Source organism: Fukomys damarensis, unplaced genomic scaffold (genome assembly GCF_012274545.1).
Source record: "Fukomys damarensis isolate Sample0158 unplaced genomic scaffold, DMR_v1.0_HiC HiC_scaffold_23, whole genome shotgun sequence".
In the NCBI taxonomy this organism is placed as follows: domain Eukaryota; kingdom Metazoa; phylum Chordata; class Mammalia; order Rodentia; family Bathyergidae; genus Fukomys; species Fukomys damarensis.
In genome coordinates, this window is record NW_022900935.1 from 14,133,869 (window position 1) to 14,156,072 (window position 22,204).

The 22,204-nt window shown below is 47.8% G+C and overlaps 1 protein-coding gene across 1 annotated transcript in view; it reads left to right on the forward strand.

Annotated features, from left to right (window-relative positions):
• Positions 1-22,204, forward strand: part of Csmd2 (CUB and Sushi multiple domains 2) — a 553,879-nt gene that overhangs the window by 289,936 nt on the left and 241,739 nt on the right. Inside the window, 2 exon segments of the mRNA XM_033767260.1 lie at positions 13,019-13,122; positions 13,937-14,049. Of these exon segments, the coding sequence (XP_033623151.1) occupies positions 13,019-13,122; positions 13,937-14,049 (217 nt within the window).

A 22,204-nucleotide genomic window follows, 5' to 3' on the forward strand; every position in this document is an offset into this window, starting at 1 on the left:
TCTCTCTCTCTCTCTCTCTCTCTCTCTCTCTCTCTCTCTCTCTCTCTCTCTCTCTCTTCTTTCCTTCCTTCCTTTCTTCTTTTCTCTCTTTATTTTTTGTTTTTGTCTAACAATTTCTGTTCTCTTACTATCAACCTTCTGTTTCCTTTATGCTTTACATTTGTTTTGTGCACAGCTGGATTTTTCCAAATCAAGTCTAGTAATTTGCCTTTTAAATAGAGAATTTAGACCATTTAAATTATACAATTATTTCTGTTCTTTGAACATACCCTAGAAATATTAACATGCATACTTATTGAAGTCTAAAGTTAAATATTAACTTTGTGTTCCTCCTGATAAGTCAGGAATCTTAGGGCATTGCACATTTGCTCTGTCTTGATTCATACTCCACGGCGTATATGTGTTTATATATCACCTTACTCCTTCTCACAAATTACCACTGTTATTAAGAAAGCCAGTACGTGCATTCAGATGCACACACCAATTCTGTGTTCACCATGGCTTCTTGTATCCTAGTCTTTCTCTTTGGAATTTCTTTCTACTCAAAGTACTATTTTTTTTCATTTTTCTGTTGATGTTTCTTCATTCTTCTTTATCTTAAAACGTCTATTTTCTCCTGCTCTTGAACATATGCTGGTGTTCCCTGGGCATTTGATTCTCTCTCGGTTGATGGTCATAGTCTCTTTGCCTGTGGAGGTATTGTTCCCCTGTCTCCTAGCTTCAACTGTCCCTGTCACTGTTTCTTGTCTTTCCTTAACATGACATCTCCTGGATGCTGTTATGATCTTCTCCTTGTCTTTGGTGTCCTACAGTTTCACTATCCTGTGTCTGGTGTGGGTGTTGTTGTATTCATCCCGCTTGAATTCACTGTGTTTATTGAATCCACGGGTTGTGCTTTGCATTAGCTTGGGAAAATGTTTAACCATTATCTTTCCAACTGTTGCTTCTTTATTTGCTCTCTTTTTGCCTTCTGAAAGTCTGATGAACAATTTTAGTCTTTCCCAATCTGCTTTCCATGTTTCTTTTCCCATATATTCTCTTTCTTATTTTGTTCTTATTCTCTGTTCTGCTGTGTACAATTTCTGTTAATCCTCACACTGAGGATTTATTTTAGTTCCAAATATAATTTTGATTTTCTGGAAGTTCTGTTTGGTTCTTTTTCAAATGTTCTTGGTCATATTTTATAGTCTCTTGCTCCTTATTCAAGTATTTAGATACTTCTTTAATTGATTTAAATATATTAAGCCTACTTATTTTATATTCTGTGTCTTTTAATGACAATAGCTAAAGTCTTTGCAGGTTGGATTCTGTGATCTGTTCTCACCTCTCCTGGTTCCCAGAACCATGGTTCTTTCTTTGTTGTGTAATTGTTGACTGTGTGGCTAGAATCACAAACTTTTGCCTCTGGAAGTTCTTTGAGACCTTGGTAGAAGGTGATTTCTTGCAAAGTTTGTATTAGCTACTGCCTTGTGCTGGGGCTGTGCCAGCCTGAAACCTCTTCAGACTAAATTTTCAGTATGAAGGTTTCAAATCACAAAATACTATGAAGGCTGCCAACCGTGCAAAAGTTACTTCCAGTGTTGGATTTTCACTGGAAGTGTTTTATCGTCTCACTGTCAAGGTCTGAGATAAAGACAACCTCCAGGTCTATGAGAGGGTGGTATGGCCAGTGAGAAGGCATGCAGATTTGTAGTTGTCCCCTTTTTTCTAAAGCTCTGCTTCTTCAGAGTTTTACAAGACACTCAAGACCAAAGCTAGTTCCATGCGCTGGTCACATTCTGGGTCCCTCCATCCACTGGGCTGTAGATTTCTGAGTACTCCTCGTTTTGTTAGTCTGCTCAGACTGCGGCAACAAAATACCAAGGACCTTTGTTTTCTCACTGTTCTGGAGGCTGAAAGTCATCGATCAAGGTGCTGGCAAACTTGTTTCTGATGAGGGCACTCTTCCTGGATATAAATGGCTGCCTCTACCTCTATGTGCACTTGGGGAGAGCTTGCCCTGTCCCCTCGTGTTTGTAAGGATCCTAGTCCACTCTCTGCAGGACCTCACCCCATGACCTTATTAACCTTAACTACCTCTCCAAATACCCCATCTCCAAGTGCAGTTGCATAGGAGATTCCAGCTTCAATGTGTGAATTTTAGAAGGCTGTAATTCAGTACCTAACACTAACTTATTTTTTTCAAAAAACCTTTTCTCCTCTTTAAATTATACCAAACATTTCAAACTTCTTTGGTTCAAGTGCCTGAGGCCACTGAGCTGGGGATACTGGAAGCGAATCTCTTCTGCGTGGCACTTTGCAGAGAAGTCACATTTTATTAAACCATTTCATGGTGAATTTAGTCAGCAGGGAAGGATGCTTCAGCCACAGAGGGTGAGAGTGGAGCTAGACTGGAAGAGGAACCTACTTCCCTGAGATTATTAAGCTGTTGACCAGGGGCTCTTCCTCAAGTATTGTCAATGAGACTTATCTTCGTTTTCTTTTGAACCTGAAGGAAAGATACCAGGGAAGCCTAGGTGAGACCTGAGAATTTTCTAAGAAGCAATTTGATCGGCCCCCCAGAAGGCCTAAGCTTGGCCAGTTCGTGGAGATCAGTGACCTCACATTGTTTCTCTCTGACATGTTCTGCAAGAGGCCACACCAGCCCAGGCTCCCTAGGCCAACCCCTCCGAAAGGCATGCCTCGGGTGCAGGAGATTCCCAGATTTCCATGTGCCCTTGCAGGGCTTCAGAAAGTAGAGGCAGAGCTCAGAAAGGCTAAAAGAGCCCATCCTGAAACCAGGGGTGGGAAGCCAGGGAATACAGTGTGGTTAGAAGATGAGCAGGAAACCTGAAGTTTAGGACTGAGGCATAGAAGCTGCCTTGCTGCAAATCCACAGGAAAAGCAGAAACAGATCCACACCTTGTTCATGCACTGCTCCATGCCCTGCTCCAGAGGTGAGCCCTTCCCACATCCCAATCTCCAGCAAAAAGGCATGGGCTCTCTAACTTCTCGGTTTGTGTTATAAGTATTCATTCATTCACTCACTGTAGCTACCACTTCTGCCCTTGAGCAATGTGCATGCAGGACTGAAGACAGACATGTAAATAAAAGACTGACCTATGGACAGTACTGGTTGGGAGCTAGGAAAAACCCAGGGAAATTTTCACAAAGGAAATGCCATTTGAGCAAGGGAGTGAAGGAGGAGTAGGCTTGGAAATCAGTGTCTCGGAGTGAGCACGTGTGCAAAGGCATTGAGGTTTGCAGTAGCCTTTTGAAAGTGATTCAACATACCTGGATCAAGGTAAAGATGGAAAGGTAAGCAGGGTCCAGGTCACGGTGAGCTCACATGCTTGGTAAAGAGGTTTATCTCATCTCAGATTGGAGGACTTTAAGGCTAGAAGTGTTAGACTTTGTTAATAACAACAACAGCTTTTGTTGTATCCTATCCAGTGCCAACCACTGAGCTTTGTATAAATGATTTTATTTCATTTTTTAATTACATGATGAATTAGGTTTTAATAGACCCACTTGATAGATGAAGAAAGTGGATCAAGGAAAGGTTAAAGGTTGGGAGACAGCCACTAAGTGGCAGAGATGGAATGAAAACCCAGTCTTTCTGGCTCCAGTGTCCATGTACTTAAATAGCTGTGCTGTGTCACCGGATGGAATGAGGTCTCAGAGAAGAAGGGAGGGCTCAGGCTGTCCACACTGCGGGTTGCAGTGCCATCCTCCCTTCTGCCAGAGCAATTAGAGGAAGTCTGAGTTTGGGCAGAATTACTCTAGCATCAGCAGAGAGGACAGAAAGAGGATTCTCAGGGGAGCAAGACCAGCTAGGAGACAAAAGCATTTACCAGGCAGGAACAGTGGGGGGTGTCAGCCAGTGCTTTGGAGATGTGGACGAGGAAAGAGATGAGAGAGATTTAGGGGTGGAATGGGACTTCATGGCTGATTGGTACGGCTATCATGTATCTGAAGTGACCAACACACAGCAGGTGCTCAGTATAGTTTACTTAATGGACAAATGAATGATGACTTAGTGGACTCTGTGGCTAGGGACCGATGGGAGACTTTAAAAAGAAATACAAAGAGAAGCGCATATTTTGTAGGAATCGAGAGAGAAATATGAACATGATGCCTCTGAAGAAATCTATGGTTCATCTAACAGCATTTGAACACACTGCTCGGAAACCTAGGGTTCAACGGAGAGAGCTCAGTAGTGCATGGGTGGAAATACGATTCTAACAAAGTGACGACGTTTCTTGCGAGGCATCAAGAGGACAAGAAGATTCAGAATGGATCTGGGAACGACACAGAGAGGGAGCAGTCAGAGAGGCAAAGGAAGGCATGACACAAACCCAGGAAGTCTTCCACCAGGACACGTGTGGTCACGGCAGTTATGAAGGAAGGCTTGGTGGCAGAGGCCGGAAGGGTACCACTGACTTTGGCCTTGGCAAGAGGCCTTTCACAGCAGGACTCTGGGGGAGGAACTGTAGATAACAGTGGGGGAAATGCGTGGGTGGGTGGTGAGGCCCTGGGGCCCAGAGTGCAGACGGACAGCAGCGTGGGGCAGTTTCACGGTGAAGCAAAGGAGGGAGAATAGGCAGAAACACATGAGAAGGGCAAATGGGAGACAGAGTGTGGTGTTAGTTTCAGGAGTTTATTGAGAATACCGGAAACTGGAGTGGGTGTGTCAGCCGAGGGCAGAGCAAGTAAACAGGAAGAGGCAAAAGATGTGAAAGAAGGGAGGCCCCAGAACACGTGAGAGGGATGCGGGGTCGAGAACGCAAGGTCCCCTTTTCAAGGACCAAGGAGGCTGTCATGCGCAGTGCTGAGTGTTTGCCTGAAGCTGTACCAAGTGGGGCACGGGTGGGGCACTTGGTCTCCTAGTCAGGCAGTGGCTGTGTATCCCAGAAGTCCGCAGGTGTATGGACAGGGGGAACGCCTAGCCCCTTGGAACTGTCTTCTTGCTGTGGCCAAGAGGCAGCTAGGATGCCCTAGGCCCAAAGAGACACGAGGAGTTGCTCTGGTGTGGGGTGGCCGCAGCTCTGCTCTGAATTACCAGCAGTAACTGAGCGCCAGACACTGCATAACCTAACACTGCAGAGGCAAGAGCTCAGCCAAACTGGGGAAGTATGTCAATGAGTTAGGAGTAAAATGAACCAAAATACTTCATCTGTCCTTCCAGAAGCTTGATAGATGCAGAGAAGAGAGGAAAGAAGATTCAGACAGACCCACTGATGCTGGCCTCCTCCATATGCCAGCTCCACCCTCTCTACTTAATTAGCATTTGAGTGACCTTAGTCCTTACAATATCAATTTAATATTAATATAATGTCCACCTATGATAACATTTCCCAAATTTGGCCAATTATCAGAAATACCTGGGGAGACCTCAAAGTTATAAATTCCCAGCCCTTTCCCTAAAGACATGATTCAGGGGACCTGGGGTTGAAATGCTTGGAATCTTTATTTAAAGAGTACCATGGTGGCTTGGACCAACCAAGCCAACTTGATAAATCCCAGTCCCATGCCCCTCAACAAAGCACAGTGTCCCACCCCTGATGCTCCCCTCGGGCAGCCCAGCTTCCACCATATTGACCTCTGCTGCATAGACACAGCTGACGTTGCAAGACCCCTGCCTGGCACAGCCTGTTGTGCTGTCCTGGGAGTCCCAGCCCTCTCACCCCACGAGGTCTTGCTCCTTCCTGGTCCCTCCAGCATTCCATCAGCACTTTTTCTTAGTGTGCATAGCATGCTTTGCAGAGTTTCCCTCAGAGCTCTGAGAAACATGAAGGCAGAGACAGGCTTGTGTTTATGGCACCCACAGAGAGCACAGAGCTTTGAACACGTTGATAATGGATGGAGGAGAAGTTCCTGGAGCATCTCTACTGTGTTGGGCCTGAGGCCTCCTCACTTTAGGATCATTGAACTCCATCTCACGGAAATATCTGTGATCAATACTGAAACTCAGACCTGCTTGGGCCTTTGGCCTACACTCATCTGCCTTTATTTTGCAACTACTCAAGTGAACAGCACATGTGACCTGATTGGCATACGCACCTCTGGATTTGATCAGGAAAGTCAATACACTTTTTCTAGAAAAGAAGGAAAAATGGTTCAAGGGGGAGAGAAAGAGAGAGAGTGAAAATAAGGGGCCGAGGAAAGAAGAGGGAAAAGAAAGATCATTTGTGGACTTGCAAGCCGAATCTAACAGCATTTTAGTGCTTCACTCCTGGAGAATCATTAGTGTCACTCTTTTCTTTGTAATCCCAAAGATCTGAGAAGTGACTCTCCAGGCAAGTGAACACCCACCAGAGCAAATGTCAGAAACACGTATTGGTCCATTTGTTCATTCACTTATTCATTCAACAAACATTTGCTGATATCTTCTCTGTGCCGACCACAAGTGACGTGCCAGTGATCAGAGAGGTGTCTGCCACGTGCCTCTGCTGCCCACTTCTCATGGATGAGTGGCTCAGAGGGACCCTTTCCTTCATATAGTTACTTTCACTTCTCGACCTGTGTTGGCTTCACCTGCTGCTGGAAGTGGCCAAGGCGCTAGTGTCCCCACACAAACTTCCTGATTGCCAGAGACAAGCCCTCTCCTTGTGTTCCCCATATCTGCCTCACCTCCTCCTCGTCCTCCTCCTCCTCCTCTGGTCCCAGCACTCATCTCACTGTCTGTTTCCTGGGCGCTCAGGGCCCCATGGCTCTCTCTACCAGACTGTGGGTTCTGAGAGTGGTTGCTGTGTTCCTGCCACCTGAGTGTGCTTCTCCAAGGCCCAGCTCTGGCGAGCGTGCGCTGACTGTTGGGTGAACGGGCAGATGGGTGCATGGATCTATCAATCAGTGAGTGATCGAGGCAAAGAATGAGTGAAAAAGTTTACTGCCTCAGATCAACCAAAATTAAACTGTGGTCATGGCCACACTCCCAAAACTTCTAGACATCCTCAGTTCTGTTGCTGGGAGGAAGCGCTGGAGCCTCCGAGCCTCCCTTCCTCCCCAACTCTCTCCCTACCCCCAGCTTCTTGCCATTCTCAAGCTCCAGAGAGTCCATCCCTGCCTCTTTTCTGGAGCCCAAGGGACTCATTTCCCAGTCAAACCCCAGCAGTAGGCACCTGGTCACCCTGTGCCCAGGCAAAGCAAGCTCCCTTTTGCCCACGGGAATGGTTACGCGGGTGCAGTGTTAGTAAGCCGAGGTCAGCCCTTGGATGCTCACAGGTGCCCTGCTGCAGAGTTAGTGTTTAAGACTCCAGCACAGCACTGTGGGGGCCTCTGAAGAGCTGAGAAGTGGCAGGCATATGCTTGGGCAGCCTGCGATTTCCATGCCAGGGTTCTGAATTGCATCCTGGGGGTGAGGAAATGGGAATCTCTCTGGGGTGATGAAAACCTTTCTTCTGCACCTGCAGCCTGTAGGTCGTGAGTGTAGGCCTGTGAGTTGCAGGCAGTTCCACAGAAGTTTAAACAACACACCGTACGTTTTCTCCACCCCACAAAGTCCAGTGATAGAGTCCAGAGTTGGTTTGTTGGATTCCTTGGTGTCTCAGGTACCTTGTAGTTTCCCTCTGTCATTCTTTGCATGTAGTTCTCATCCTCATGATTACAAGAAGGCTGCTCTGTCTCTATCCTCACATCTATATTCAGAAAAAGCAAAAAGAAAAATGGGAAAATACCCCAAGATTCTCAGCTTGCATCTCATTGCCCAGACTTTTGTCACATACTCATCGTTAGCTATGAATTTGGCTGGGTATATTGCCACATTCCTACCAAAATTTGAGTTGTGTTAGAAAGGAGTAAAGAGAAGATAGGAACATTGAAAACGCTATCCACAAATCTCACAAAATATCAGAATAATAACTGGATCAAAATAGAGCTGTTTTGGTTGAGGTAGGGCTCTGCCCATTCCGGCGTAGTCACCTCTCTTGGTGGTCCCCAGAGGATGTTTGTGGAACTACAGAGTACCAAGGAACCTAGTCTGAGGGTCATCACTCTAGGGCAGAGGTTAGCAAAGTATTTCTATAAAGATCTATATAAAAATATTTTAGGGTTTGGGGACCATATGAAATATTTGCTGCGTATTCTTTGTTGTGGGTTTTTGGAGCTCTGCTCTAAAATGTAAAAACCCCTTCAAAATTCTAGGGGCCATCTAGAAACAGGCTGGGGGCCAGATTTGGCCTGAAGAGTATAATCCCCAACCCCTGCTCTGCAGATAGTGAGGCACTGAGTTTGGGAGCAGAGTGAAGGGTGGGCAGCAGAGGCTACTAGAGAAAAACACCCATCAGAACAGGCTCAGTCTGGATCTGTAATCTCAGCACTCAGGAGGCTGAGGCAGGAGGATTGCCATGAATTTGAGGCCAACCTGAACTACATGGTGAGATCCTGTCTCAAAAACAAAAACAAAAAGCATAAACCATGTCCCTGAGCTGTTGGCTCCTTGACAGCATCACCCAGACCTTAGGCCCAGCCTGGCAGAACCAGATTTCCATCCTTTGACTCATCCTGGACAGTTCTCCCCAGGGCACTGGGAATGATTCTCCCACCCCATCTCCCAAAATTCTCGGGACACTAGCCATGTTCTGAGGGACCCGGTCTCCAACCCTCCCTCTGCACCCTCTCTTTGCCCCTCTCCAAGCCCTTCTCCCACGCTTGGGCCCACATCAGCTCTTGCCTGGTCCCCTGCCTCAGGTTCTCCTCCTGTGCTGAGTCATAGCTCCCCATCTGCTAGACCACGAAAGCCCAGACTGCTTACTCTGGCTGCTGGGTGGAATCCAACTGCAGCCTCTTGCAGGCTGTTCTCTCTGCCCTACTCTCCCCACCTAAGCTGCCCTCACCTCCTCCATGCACCTCCTTCCCTTTTGCTCTTCTTTGAGATCCTCCTGCACTCACTGTCTGTGCCATGTCCTCAGCCTTTAGATTTGTTGCTAAATTGTCAGGCAAGTGAGCTAACTTATGGGAAGCAGTTAGCTCAGTGCTTGGCACATGGCAGGTGCTCAGTAATTATGTCCTGGATGATAGGATGGTTTATTCATTCATGTAATGGTCTTAAATTGGGAGTCTGAGCTGTGTACAAATGTGCCTCTTTGATCACGCCTCTTGTGCTTCCATCTCTCCTGCCTCAGAAAGGTGCTTTGTGAGCTTGATTGATCTGTATGTTGGTTAATGAGTCATTATAGAATCCCATCTTTAAACAATGGCCAAAGCAGAGGAAGAAGAAAAGAAAAAGAAAGAAAGGTGCACTGGGCTCCGGGGGCCTTGCCGGAGCTGCAGTGCTGTGCACGTGGAACAGTCCTGTTGTAATTAACCCCCGCCTTAGGACCAGTGCCCTGCAATACAAGTCACAGCCACGGTGTCCCTAATCAGTAATGGGATTCACTTTATGGCTCTGGGTTCTGGCCTTCACAGTAATATATTTCCATAATAGGGCTAATCATCATGCACTCCCATTTTGGAAATGGCTTGGTGCGCAGTGTCCTGTGCCCCAGGACTGGCTGAAATGGGCTGATTGAGTGACAGTAAGCAGCTAAGACCCATGGTCCCTGCAGTGACTGGGTTCCTTCTGCAGAAGTCATCAGCTGCCATGTGCCCTTTTATGTGCAGCAACTGTTTGCTAAGCAACTGCTAACATCCAGAAAGATCTCAAGGGAGCGTTTGAGCAGATAAGTCATGGTCCTTACTGGGATAGGCTGAGGTACAGGGCACAGTAACAAAGAGCCAGGAGAGTCCCACTCTACCACTGAGCTGCGTGAGCCTAGCAAGTTGCCTAACCCCTCTTCCCCAGGCTTTCTGGTTTGTAGAATGCAGGTAGTCAAAGTAGCTATTGTTGTGAGTCTTACGTGAGTTGCTTTGTGTAAAGTGCTCAGAACAAATTTAACCACGTGGCAGGTGCCAGCTCTTATAGTGAAATAACCTCGTGAGATGGTCAAAGGCTATAATTAAGTCTCTCAAAGAATCTCCTAGTGCAGGAACCAGCAAACTATGACTTATGAGCACATCTAGTTTATCACTCGTTCTGTAAATAAAGTTTTATTTGACATGGCCACAACCACTCAAGTACACACTGTATGTGGCTGTAGTTGTGTCACACCAACAGAGCAATGTGTGGTCCTCAGAGGAGAGCACATTTCCTAGAACACTGAGTCTGTTCATACAATAAGGTATCCCAGAGCCAACAATCTGTCCATGCTGAAATGTCAGGAAAGATCTGGAAAATGTTCTAAGCCCCTGGCATATACCTGGCATGCTGCCAGGCCCTGGTGGTAGAGGCAGTAAGGCCTGCCCCCCTCCCCTCTGAGAGTCGGCGGGGTAGTGAAGGAACAGGTCAACTGCTTGGTCACAGACAAGCAGGTATGTGCTGCGACAGAGAGGGGAGGAAAGTGCCTAGACCAGAAGGGGTTGGAGGCCAAGAGAAAGAAAGGTACCAGAGGACTGGCAGGGGCCTGAATGGGCCTTAGCAAATCTCTGCTGGTGAGGAGACCAGCATGATGGGGAGGCTTAGGAGCTCAGATGGCCTCTTCTTCTGTCTTAGGCTGGGAAATGGGACTCCAGGCAGTGCTCTTTGTAGCAGGACTATGGGATGTAATAGATGAGGAGATCCCAACTAGAGTGATCCCTTGGTTATGCCATTAGCCAACAGGGAACATTCTGGATGAGAACCCTTAGGGGCCAAGAAATCTCCACCCACTATTAATTGTTAAATTTCATTCCATCCTTACTAACCTGGCCCTACCACTGCTGCTGTTAACCCCTGTCCTTCCTCACCAGACTATCACTGCATATTTGTCTACTGTTTTTGAATCACCCCTCAATTTTTTTTTTTTTTTTTTTTTTTTGAGACAGGGTCTTGCTAAGTCACTAAATAATTGCATCTCATGTCAAACCTTGACTCATAGCTCCCCCATAATCCCCTGTTGTAGGACAAAGCTCCAAATCCTTATATGACATTCTGCTTTTCCTAAGATGGTTTCTTTTACTACTATTAAATCACCACCTTCAGCTTTCCTTTCCCTTAAACAACTCTGGATTAAGTAGAAGTCTCTGGACAAGTCTCACTGTTCCACCTCAGCTGGGTAGCTTTCCCCTCTTGTCCACTGGTTGAATTCCATCCAGTTCAGCTTACAAACAGCCTAGGCTTCATTTCTTCCAGGAAGCTCCTTAGCCCTCCTCCCAGCCAGGAAGATCACTCTCTCCCTTGAGTCAGCCTGTAGAGCTACCGATGTGCTTTGCCATGGTCTGACCTAAAGGCACTGCTCTGTAATCCTGCACACATGCAGAGGGCACGTGGCTCATGAATGTGGGTGTCACTGGTTTGCTTCTGAGATACCCAGGGCATTTGGGGTGAAGCTCTGCTGGCATCCTGGCAGCGTGTGGATGGTTTGGTTCAGACAGAAGAAAGCTGCGGAAAATATCAATGACAACTAGAAGAAAATACCCATAGGAGTTCTCTGCTCCTTAGAGTGTAGAGCAGAAAGCAAAGAAGCAACATTAGCCTCTGCTGGGGAGCAAAGGCCGTCATCAGATGGAAATGGACCAAAAGAGCCCCAGATTAGACATTGGGAGTGGACGCCTCTTGTCCTGTCTTCATGAACAGGTGCCACTCATTGCCCAACTTCCCAGGCCAGAAACCTCCAAGTCATCTTAGATTCTGCCCTCTACCCCAGTTCAGCCCTCACCTCCACCCACTTGCAAAGCTAGGCCCTGGGCTGGGGATGTAGCACAGTGGCACAGCAACTGTCTGGCAAGCTCGAGGTCCTAAGTTCAATCCCCAGTACCAAAAAAAAAAAAAAAAAAAAAAAAGAGCCCCAAATGCCCTGTTTTTTAAAAAAAAAAAAAAAAAAAAAAATAGGCCCTGAACTGTCCTCTGTCCTCCATGGCTCACCTGCCTGGCTTCAAAGCGTGGCTTCAAAGCCTGGCATCTCGCAACTCCACCTCATTCCTGCCTAACGGTCGCATGTGAGCAGCCAGAATGGTGGTGTCCTCTCCCTCAGTTTGTCCCCTTACCCCAGCTCCTTGTAGGGGAGGGGCAAGAGACCTTTTCTTTTGCATGAAGACCTAGGTAAACTTCTCAATTTCTGGACTTCCCAAGTGTCGCCTTGCATGGAATGCCCAACCACATAGCCCCCAAGAGTGAGGTAGCTGGCAGCTGTGCCCCTTTGTAGTGCCTGCTGTCAGCAAACACTGAGCAACCTGCTCTGGAATGTTCCATCCCAGCCTGAGTTCAGGCCCTGACTCCTCTGAGCTTCCCTTCCCTCTCCCAGACTCCCCCTTCAGTCTGACAGAGGCATGCTTAGCCTTTAGAATTCCCTCAGATGCCACCATCAGACTGACCTCCCTTATTCCACCACTGCAAGCTCCTCTCCCTTCCTCATTCCTGCCTTAGCACCCACCTCTTGATGTGGTTATCAGTTTACATCTCCAACCTCTCTTCTCACCCGAGGCAGAGACAGTGTCACGCTCACCATGGAAACCTCCTCCCCAAGCTTGGCATATGGTGGGTGCTTAGTACATATTTGTGGAAGGCAGGACTAAAACAAATGAAGAGAGAAAAATCTTGTTGAAATCTCTTTCTGAGAACATTCACTTATTAAACAAATAAACAAACAAAAAAGATGGAGAAAAACCCGCTAGGGAGAGGCTGGGAGAAGCATCTACAGGTCCCTAGGGCAAAAAAGCTAAGATTCCACATGTGGCCTGAAACATCACCACCAACCCCATGGGGATTTCTGGGCATTGAAGCATGAAGAAAGAGTCCAATCATCTCACAGTTAGCCAGATGTGCCTGGTGTTGCTGTGACAACCCCAGAATTGGCCAGATGTGCCATGAGCATCTTCAGAGACATAAGGGCCCCCAGAGACTGGGTGGCCTGGAGAAAAATAGTTCATACTCGTGCGGGTGGCACAGAAATTGCCAGATCATGTAAGATGGTATCACCAGCAACTCTAGGCATCGGGTCATAAAGAGGAAATCACCACCTAGTCTCCAGGCTAAGGAGTCTCCCCCCAGCCCCTGTCGGTGACTAACCCTGTGCTCCCTCCCTAGGTGATCAAGCTGGCCTTTGAGGAGTTTGATTTGGAGAGGGGCTATGACACCCTGACAGTCGGGGACGGTGGGCAGGATGGGGACCAGAAGACAGTTCTCTACATGTAAGTAAAGCCCTGCATTTTGTCCAGAGGCAAGGACAACAAGGGGCCTTGGCTGGGGGTGGGGTTGTGCTTTGGACTTTCCAAGTCCTGCCCGGTTCTAGCTGCTCCTGTGAGGACAGTGTCCTTCAACGCTCCTGATTTCCGTGACAGTCCCTCCACCCCTCACTACTCCAGCCAAGAGGGACTGAGCACTGGCTAAATCCTCATGGGGATTCACATGAAGAGTGTCTAGAATGAGCTGTCCCTTAGGGGCAAATGGAGGTTTCATGGGCAACCTGGAGTTTTCCATGTGGCTGTTGGCACCTCTGCAGTCCTGGTTCTCCGCCCAGTAGTGTTTAGTCCTAACCACACACATCCATGGCTGCCTGGCCTTCCCTCAGGCTCAGAACTATCTGGAACTGCATGGCTCCAGTGAATTGTGATCATATAGACATAGTGACCATGCTTCCTGAGCCAAGGATGGCCGGTAGTCAGGGGAGAGAACCATATCATACCCAGGGATCAGTGAATTGTGATCATATAGACATAGTGACCATGCTTCCTGAGCCAAGGATGGCCGGTAGTCAGGGGAGAGAACCATATCAGGTACCCAGGGATTCTATGTTGGACCTTTGCTTTGGGAAGCAGTTGAGTTCCCCTCTGCCCTCCACAGTGGTCTGATGTGAGACAAGGATCTCTCTCAGCACATTTGGCCCAACTGCAGAGACAGGCAGGGCCTGGCTTCTCCATAGCCCCCAGACTCTTGCAGTTAGACTGTCACTCTCCTTGAGTGCTGTGGTAGGGGACATACCTCTAAACCTCTCTCTCCTGACAGCCTGACAGGTAATTCGGTCCCAGACCTCATCGTCAGCACCAACCATCAGATGTGGCTCCTTTTCCAGACTGATGGCAGCGGCAGCTCTCTGGGATTCAAGGCTTCTTATGAAGGTAACTGCTCTTGGGAACTCGATGAACTCACTTTGGAGTTAAAGCCCTGGGTTCAAGTCCTGGTTTATCCCTGTAGCAGCTTCCTTTCCATAGTCACATTCTCTCAATGTTCTGAGCTCTGGTTCTTTCTTTGGTCAATGGACCCCTGTGTTGTTTTCAGGATCATATGGGATAAATCTCTTCAAATCCATGGCACCCAGTGCCAGGCACATACATCAGTTCCATGCTTAATTCATACCCAGCTCAGGCAGACTTTAAAGAGATCCTATAAACGTTCTGAGCTTCACTTATTGTTACAGTCTTTGCACTAGAGACACTAGCTTCCCAGGCAATCCTGGGATTTGGTTGATGCGGAGTTAGTAAGTTTCTCTGCATAGGGCTAAGGACAGACAAACACTATTGGCCTGAGGAAAGTGCAGACAAGAGTCTTCATCTCTTGCTGGTAAAGGAACTTCCAACACTAGGTCCAGGAGATGTCTCCACCATCATCCTTCTATGTACTCCCAAACTTCCTGTTGGCCAATGAGAGCTAATGTCTCTGCCCGCAAAAAAGGGAAGGACAAGCCATTCCGTGAGTATGTGTTAAGCTCTGTTAGGCATTAGACACTAAACCAGACTTAGGGCAGCAAATGTGCCAGATCTAGTCCTCATCTGAGTGGTTTCCTCTCTACTGGTAAAGCAAGATGGCGGCCCACACAGCTGGTGGGAGGACAAGGAAGAGAGCGAGAACATGTTATCAAGGGAGTGAGCCCTAAGATGATCCTGCAGCTACTAGAGAGTTAGGAGGTAAGATACCGGGGCTGAAAGGTGCCTTTCACGTGGCTTATATACTTGCTGTGTCTACCCAAGTGTGCCAAACGGTTTTCCTGTAAACTGTTTCCACATTGGGTACCCAGGAGGGGCTGTGCCTGACCTGACAGAGCACACAACATCCAGGTCACAGCAGGGGATGTCTGGGTAGCAGACTTCCTTGTGTCTCCATGGCTTCTGCTAGGGCCTGTCAGTCCTTGGCGTTCCTTGCTTTGTAGCTACCTCCCTCTAGTCTCTACCTTTGTTGTCCCACACGTTCTTGTTTGTCTCTTTCTCCTTTTCTAAGTGCCCCGGAGTATGCCCACCCTGCTCTGATGTGGAGTAACTAACTTGATTACATCTGCGATTTCCAAATAAGGTCACATCTGTAGATACCAGGAGTTAGCACTTTAACAAAAGGGCAGCCCATTTCCTTAGGCTAACACTACCCGGCCACAATGTCTCCTAAGGTAAAGGCGCCTGTTGCACTCAGACAATTTCTAAGCCACGAGTAAGTGAAGCAGGGCCACAGGAATATACTATGGGTGGTAAGTGTTAGTGTAGATTCTGCTTCTGTCCCTTTACAGCTCTATGGCGGGTTCTGGAACCTTTCTGGGTTCTGTTTCCTTCCTCACCTGTGAATTGGAGGTGATGACATATCCTAGGTCACAGGGAAATTGATAAAGACTGCTAAGTAGTAAATGTGGAAATAAGAAATGTTGGAAATTGCAAAGCAGTGAGTGAGTAACTGAGTAAGTACATCCATCATTAAGGGAAGAGACGGTACAAAGTTACACATGAGAAGCTGTAGGGCTGTGGAAAAGCCTCTGGCAGAAATCAAGAGACTTTGATTCAGGTCCTAGCTCTGTCCCTCACCACTCTGAAAATGGGACAGATTTGGAAGCAAACTTTCTAAGTTTCCCCCACAGTTGAAAACGTCCGTGTATATTTAGCAGTGAATATTCTCAGGCATGAGAAAGAATGATCTTGTGTCATCTGCATGCCCTTAATATGTCCGTGTTTGACCCATGGTTTGGATAAGGCACAAAGGACTTAATCTTGAAAGAAATAATGATCAGCAGAGAGGCCTGAGGAAAGCTGTTGACTAAATTAGGGAGACAGATGAAGTACAGATGAATATCAAAAAATCAGGTGCTAGAATTTTTTCCTAGAGAGTTAGTTGTGCTTCATTCTGCCCTAAAACAGGCTCCCCAAACTGAGCTTTAATGTGCAGACCTCAGTTTGGGATAGATGAGGAAAGGATTTAAGCCAGTCCCTGTGAGAAATGTTTGTGACCCCTGAGTGTTTATTTGAAGGGAAAGAAGGTGGACTCAGGAGACTAAAGAGCTGTGTCCAAATATTTGAAGGGCTGTCATACAGGAGAGAGGAATTTGATTTGTTTGATATGATTTCATTGGTAAGGAAAGGGATGTAACGTTTGTTGAGAAGCTTTATGCTCATCATCTCAGAGTTTCAAAGTGTCATGAAAAACTGGGGGCAGCCCCAGGGACACTGATGTGGGGAAGGGGATGCCTAACAGGGAGGGCTCTGGCCCTGCCTCTACTTTTTTTTCTCTTTTCTTCTCTTTTACTCCTTGTCAACCTTCTTTTAGGAGAGAATTCATAGCTAAACGCTGGTTTGAAAAATCACTGCTTTATCTTGTGCAACGTTAGCAAATATACAATAGCTGCTATTTTATAGACCAGGCTTCTGAAGCTCCGAGGGATGGAGTGACCTGCCTGAGGTCACACAGAAATCTGGGAAGTGGGGGAGAGCCAGGTCTCTTGCTTTAAAAGCTTATGATTTCTTGGGGCTAGGGATTTAGCTCAGTGGTTCTGCCGCTTGCCTTGCAAGCACAAGGACCCAAGTTCGATCCCTGGTACCAAAAAGAAATAAAAGCTTATGGTTTCTCCCCTATAGTGGCAGTCTCCTAAAGGTACAGAATTTTAAAGCCAACACTTTGCCCCAGTCAAATGCAACGTATATCATAATCCTGGAGTCCATATCACTGGAGTTGGAAATTTTGTTCATTCACTCATTTCACTCAAGCAGCATGGATTAAACATCTGTTATGGACCCAGTACTATACTAGGCACTGAAATCATAATAGTGAGCCACCAAGACAGTCTAGAAACTGGGGCAAATTAAAAAGGACATTCTGATATCTAGAGACCTTACTAACCCTCCTGGCTGTGTCAGATTCTGCCCAGAGGCAGCAGATTCCATAAAGATAAAACACTCTAATTGGACCAGCCCAGGTGAGTCCCTCTATGAACCCAACTGTGTGACCATGGGGAAGTCACAGGGTATCTCTGAGCCTCAGTTTTACCACTCATAAAATAGAGATAATAACTCTGACGGTGAAATGAGGTCATAGAAAGCTCCGTGCACAATTCCGCGATACAGAGATTGTGCCTTCCCTTTGCAAGTCACCAAAGTCCCTCTGGACTCAAACCTAGTTTCCTTGTCCTTCGGGCCAGGTCCGGTCTGCCTCCTGTGGCTGTGCTGGCTCCAACAGCCCCTGGACAGATCTCTGCCTCCCCAGGGCATTTGCACGGGGCTCTCGCTCCTGGATTAGCTGAGTAAAGTGGGGGGTCCCTGTGGTGTGGGGTGGGGTGAGGAGGCCAAATGCAGCTCACAGAAGGCTGTGGGACATCACAAAGCATTTGAACTTTATCCATGAGAACCTGGGAAGGATTCAGTCAAGAGAGCCCACTTGTTTCTTCTTGTCCCCTCACCATGACTTTTTTTTTTTTAATTTAAAGGGTGACACCCATCCATCCTAACACTTAATGGTGAAAAGTACCCTTTGCTGAAGCAAGGTGGAGGGTCGCATCTCCTAGTGCTGAATGTGATTCCTCTCTCACCTCCATTGTCTGGTTCCCCTTTGGGCCATTCCTGCGCACCCATTGTGTGGCTTCTCACTGTCCCTTCACCAGCCATGTCCTGAGCTTTCACCCCACTTGCTGTGGTGACTTCCGCAGTTGGTTGCTTCTGCTCCCACGGCTTCAGCTCCAACGTGAACTCTCAGGACTTCCACATTTGTCCACATCAGCATTGCTACCTACCATTCCCCCTGTTCATGGCCTCCCCTCAAGCCTGTCAAACCAACCCATCTGTCCTAGCCAACCAGGGCTACTGTAACAAAGTACCACAGACTGGGTGGTTTAAACAATAGACATTTGTATTTTCTCACAGTTACAAAGGCCAGTTACAGAGGCCAGAGGTGGAAGATCAAGGTTTTGGCAGGTTTGGCCTCTGGTGAGGACTCTCTTCCTGGCTTGCAGATGGCCGTTTTCTTACCATAGCCCCAAACAGTCGAACGGTCTTTTCCTCAGAGAGAACCTGAGCTCACTTGTGTGTCTTTTTATAAAAATGTAAATCCTGTCACATCCAGTTCCCACCCTTATAATCCATTTAAACTTAGCTACTTCCTTAGTGGCCCCAACTCCAAATACATGTATTCTTTCTAGGGATTAAATGCCCCAACATATAAATTTGGGGGGGACATGTTCATTTCATAAACAATACCCAAAGCTATGTTTATTGCTCCACCCCACCCCTCTGGCCCCTTCACTTTAGCTGTGTCCCATTCTTGAGGAACAGCACAGCTGTCCACTGCACTGCCAGGCCTCATCTCCTCCTTCCTCACCGCTTCCTTCCTCAGCTCCCATATCCTGTCAGTTCTTCCTCAGCAGCATTCCACACTCGGTCTGTAGTGGGAGCCTCTCCCTCACCACCCTTCTACTGTTCTGACAGACAGCGCAGCCCCCACCCACCCACCACATGGCTCATAGTGAGCTTCTCAGAATGCTCACGTAGCACAGTGCTACTTTAAAATAAATAAATACAGACAGACAGACAGACTTTAATGGCAATGTCTCACTGACTGTATGGTGAGGTACCAGTCTCTCACATGCTGCCCCACATACACCAGTATAATAATTCCAAGCCACATTCTGGCTCCTAGGATTCCACTCAAAGCAGAGACCACAATTTGTTAATCTCTCTAGTCCTATTGAGCCGGGCCCCTTCCTGACCAGAGTATGTGTTCGAAAAAGCTTTGCAGGCTTGAACTGCAGTGACTCCACACAGGCACAATCAGGTGGCACCCTCGGTTCCTTTTGGCCCACTTTCCCACCTCCCCATGTTGAGTTACCGAGATTCCATCCCTACTATCCCAGTGGAACAAACCCAACTCACAATCTGGCTCTTCCATGGAGCTCTGGGCCAGTTCCTCCTCACTGATGAGCCTCAGTGGTCTTCTTGGCGGTGTCTCCTGAGGACTCAGTGTACCAAAGCTCCCAACAGTGGACCTGGCATTTAGGAAATGCTAGGCTGAAAACTTCTCCCTTCCCATGCCACCCCAGGCCTGCAGCTCTTCTGATCTTTGCCACTGCCCAGAGCTTCACCATTGTTTCTAACTCCTGCTGGCTGCTCTGTTTTCCCCAGACCCTGTGGACTTCCATACCTGACAGACATCTTGGCCCAGGAATAGGAGGGTCACTGAGATGCAGATGTCCTGCAGAATGACATGAGGGCAGGGACCTCTCACCTCCACCCCTCCCTGGTGTACCTAGGCCCAGCATCATCAATATTCCCTCTACCCCAATTCAGGCAAAGAGATGCTATCTCAGGACAGGCAGGAGGCTCTGCAGCGTCTCCCCTCCCACTTCATTAAAAGCTTCAGCCCCTGTGGGAAAACTGGGGCATTTGCTTCCCAGAAATTTTTCAAGTTCTGCTTGTCACAATCCCAGATCTGTCTGGGGGAGGAGACTCTGGATCTGTCAATATCTAAGCACTCTGAGCCTAGAGTCTCCCTCCATGGGGGCAGCCAGCTGTGGGAAACGCATTCATAGTTGCAATTGCTTTGCTTCCCAGCGAAACAAGAAATATTTAAGGAACAGGCAATTAGCACTTACCAGAAACATTATAAAATTACACACAACTTGCTAACAAGTTTTCGCATCAATCTGGAAGTCTCCTGGCTTCCTGACTGGAGCCTGGAATCCGGCCCATGCAGATAACACGCAGAGTGCTCAGCAGCCCAGGCACTCGTGTTAGAAATGACATCCTCTCTTGGCCCAACCTTTTCTTTTCAGTGCAGTCACTATCAGGACACTTGCTCGAAGGATGAATAGGAGACACTGGTCAGACATCCCCAAGAAAAGGGACAGGTTCACTCTGAAAGCCCATATGTGGGAGGGTTGAGGCTAAGATCTCCAGAGGAATAAATTGTGAGAGCAAGCAGGGAGAAGAGAATCAATACTTGCTGTCCACAGGCTGTGTCCACATCCCCTTGTCTAGCACAAAATTTTGGCAGTGGGCACAAGTGAGTCTCCTGAAAGAAATCGAGTTGGAGCCAGGCTTGAAAGGAAGCCAAGGGCAGCAGATCAGCACCACGGACTCCACTCCCTTTTGGATGTTGCCTCTCTTCTTGCCAGATGTCAAGCGCGTGGCCGCGGCGGTCTCTCCTCGGCTATGTTCAGCACAATTCTACTTTTTCCTACTTCCAATAAGCTGGGAGGCTCAAATGTTCCAGCTCGGGCTGGGAATGACACCAGATGTGTTTCTAAGACACCCACTGGGTTTCCCTGACACCCATGAGGGTTTTCTGGGCAGCAGGAATAACGTTTAGTCAGGTAGGAGCAGTAGCTGTCCCCTCTCAGAGGCTCCAGTGGTCCAGTTTGTTCTGGCCCCTACAGGCTGGGCCAGCGAATGGCAGCAGATACTACAGCCCTGAAATAGAGCAGAGTGTATCTTGTTAGTGAGATATGCTCTAAATTCTTGGGCTTTTAGAAATGATAAGATCCGGTGTGAGGCTGATGCAGACAGCCTGGAGGCAACCTAAATCCTTATGTCCCTATTTACCACTGTTTCTCAGCCTCCTCCAGCCAGTGACAGACTTGTGACAATATTATGGAGGAAGGACATGGGGAGTGGAGAACACCACCCCTCTATCCATCCATCGTCTGTCCATGGCATCTCTCCACGCCTCCCTTCCATTCGTGGCAGTCGTATGCAGAGACTCATGTACACCCCAGAGTTACACATCTAGATACACAGTCTTTCACCTCCTGGTACCTTTCCCATCATCAGGAGTAGAAAAGTGGAGTAGGACGTGGTTTTAAGGGCATCAGGAGATCCGGCTGTGCCCAGAGTGTCATCTTGGTGCATTAAAGATGTCCTGGTCACTCGCTAGGAGATTGTGCTGATTGAACAGTGGATCTGGTATGCTTAGTACGCATAAAGCACTGGGCTTAGCTCTGTAGATACAAAGAACAGAAAGAAGGCAGAAGCTCTGACACCCTACAGGTTAAAGCTTACCGAGTGGCCGCTCATTCTGTCCACCCTTCATGGCCCTCCTCAGAGCAGCTCTTGATGCCTTCTACTTGAACTTCCGGCCACAGTGAACTTCTGACCCTTCTTCAGACACTGTGGACCCATTGTCCATCCTACATCCTTTTCTTTACCTTCTCCTCCTCTTCCCTCTGACACTTGCTGGGTGCCTGCCTCATACCCTGCAATCTGCCAGAAGCTGGGATACAGACGTTTCAGAAACTCCATTTGGAGCCTTGAGAAAGCTACCGTTTGTCAATGAGAAATGCATATCCCACATTACAGCACCACTGCTAGAGCAGAAACAACCAGGGGGGCAGGAGTCAGAGAGACAGTGCTCCTGGGTCTGTCTCAGCAGTCCCAGGGAGCCCCCAGCTTGGGATGCGCTCGCTCTGACATGAAAGATGATTTTTTTGCCTGGTAGGCAAGTGGGGGTGTTTGCTTTGGGAAGAGTGTGCAGCAGGTGCCCAGTTCAAGCCTCAGGAGAGCCAGTGGGACTCTGCAAACAACGGTGACGATAGTAACAAAAAATGCCCCCAGTTACCTGCCATATGCTGGATATTTTGACAGTTGTCTTACACACATAAACCCATTTGATCCTCACAACAACCCTGAAAAGGTGGTGCCATTGTTACTGTTTCTATTTTGCGGATGACAGACGTAAAGCTCAAAGCATAATTAAGGTGCCGTGGGTCTAGGTGACTTAGTATCAGGGCCAGGACTTAGATTCAGGACTTTGTGACCTCAGAGGTCTGGCTCATCACCATTGCACTATTTTGCTACCCTATGGGTCCCTCAGATTTTGTTTCGTTTGTTTTTTTTGTTTGCTTTGCAGTACTGGGGATCAAACCTCACACTTGCAAGGCAGACACGGTGCCACTGAGCTAAACCCCCAGCCCCAGGTCTCTTCTTTTTGTATTATACAAATTTCAAGGACCCTGAGAGCCAAAGATGAGATGGGGGAAGGGTCCCACCATCCTGAGTTATTAGAGTTTTAACCTGCGCATTCCAGTAAGCCATGAGAGAA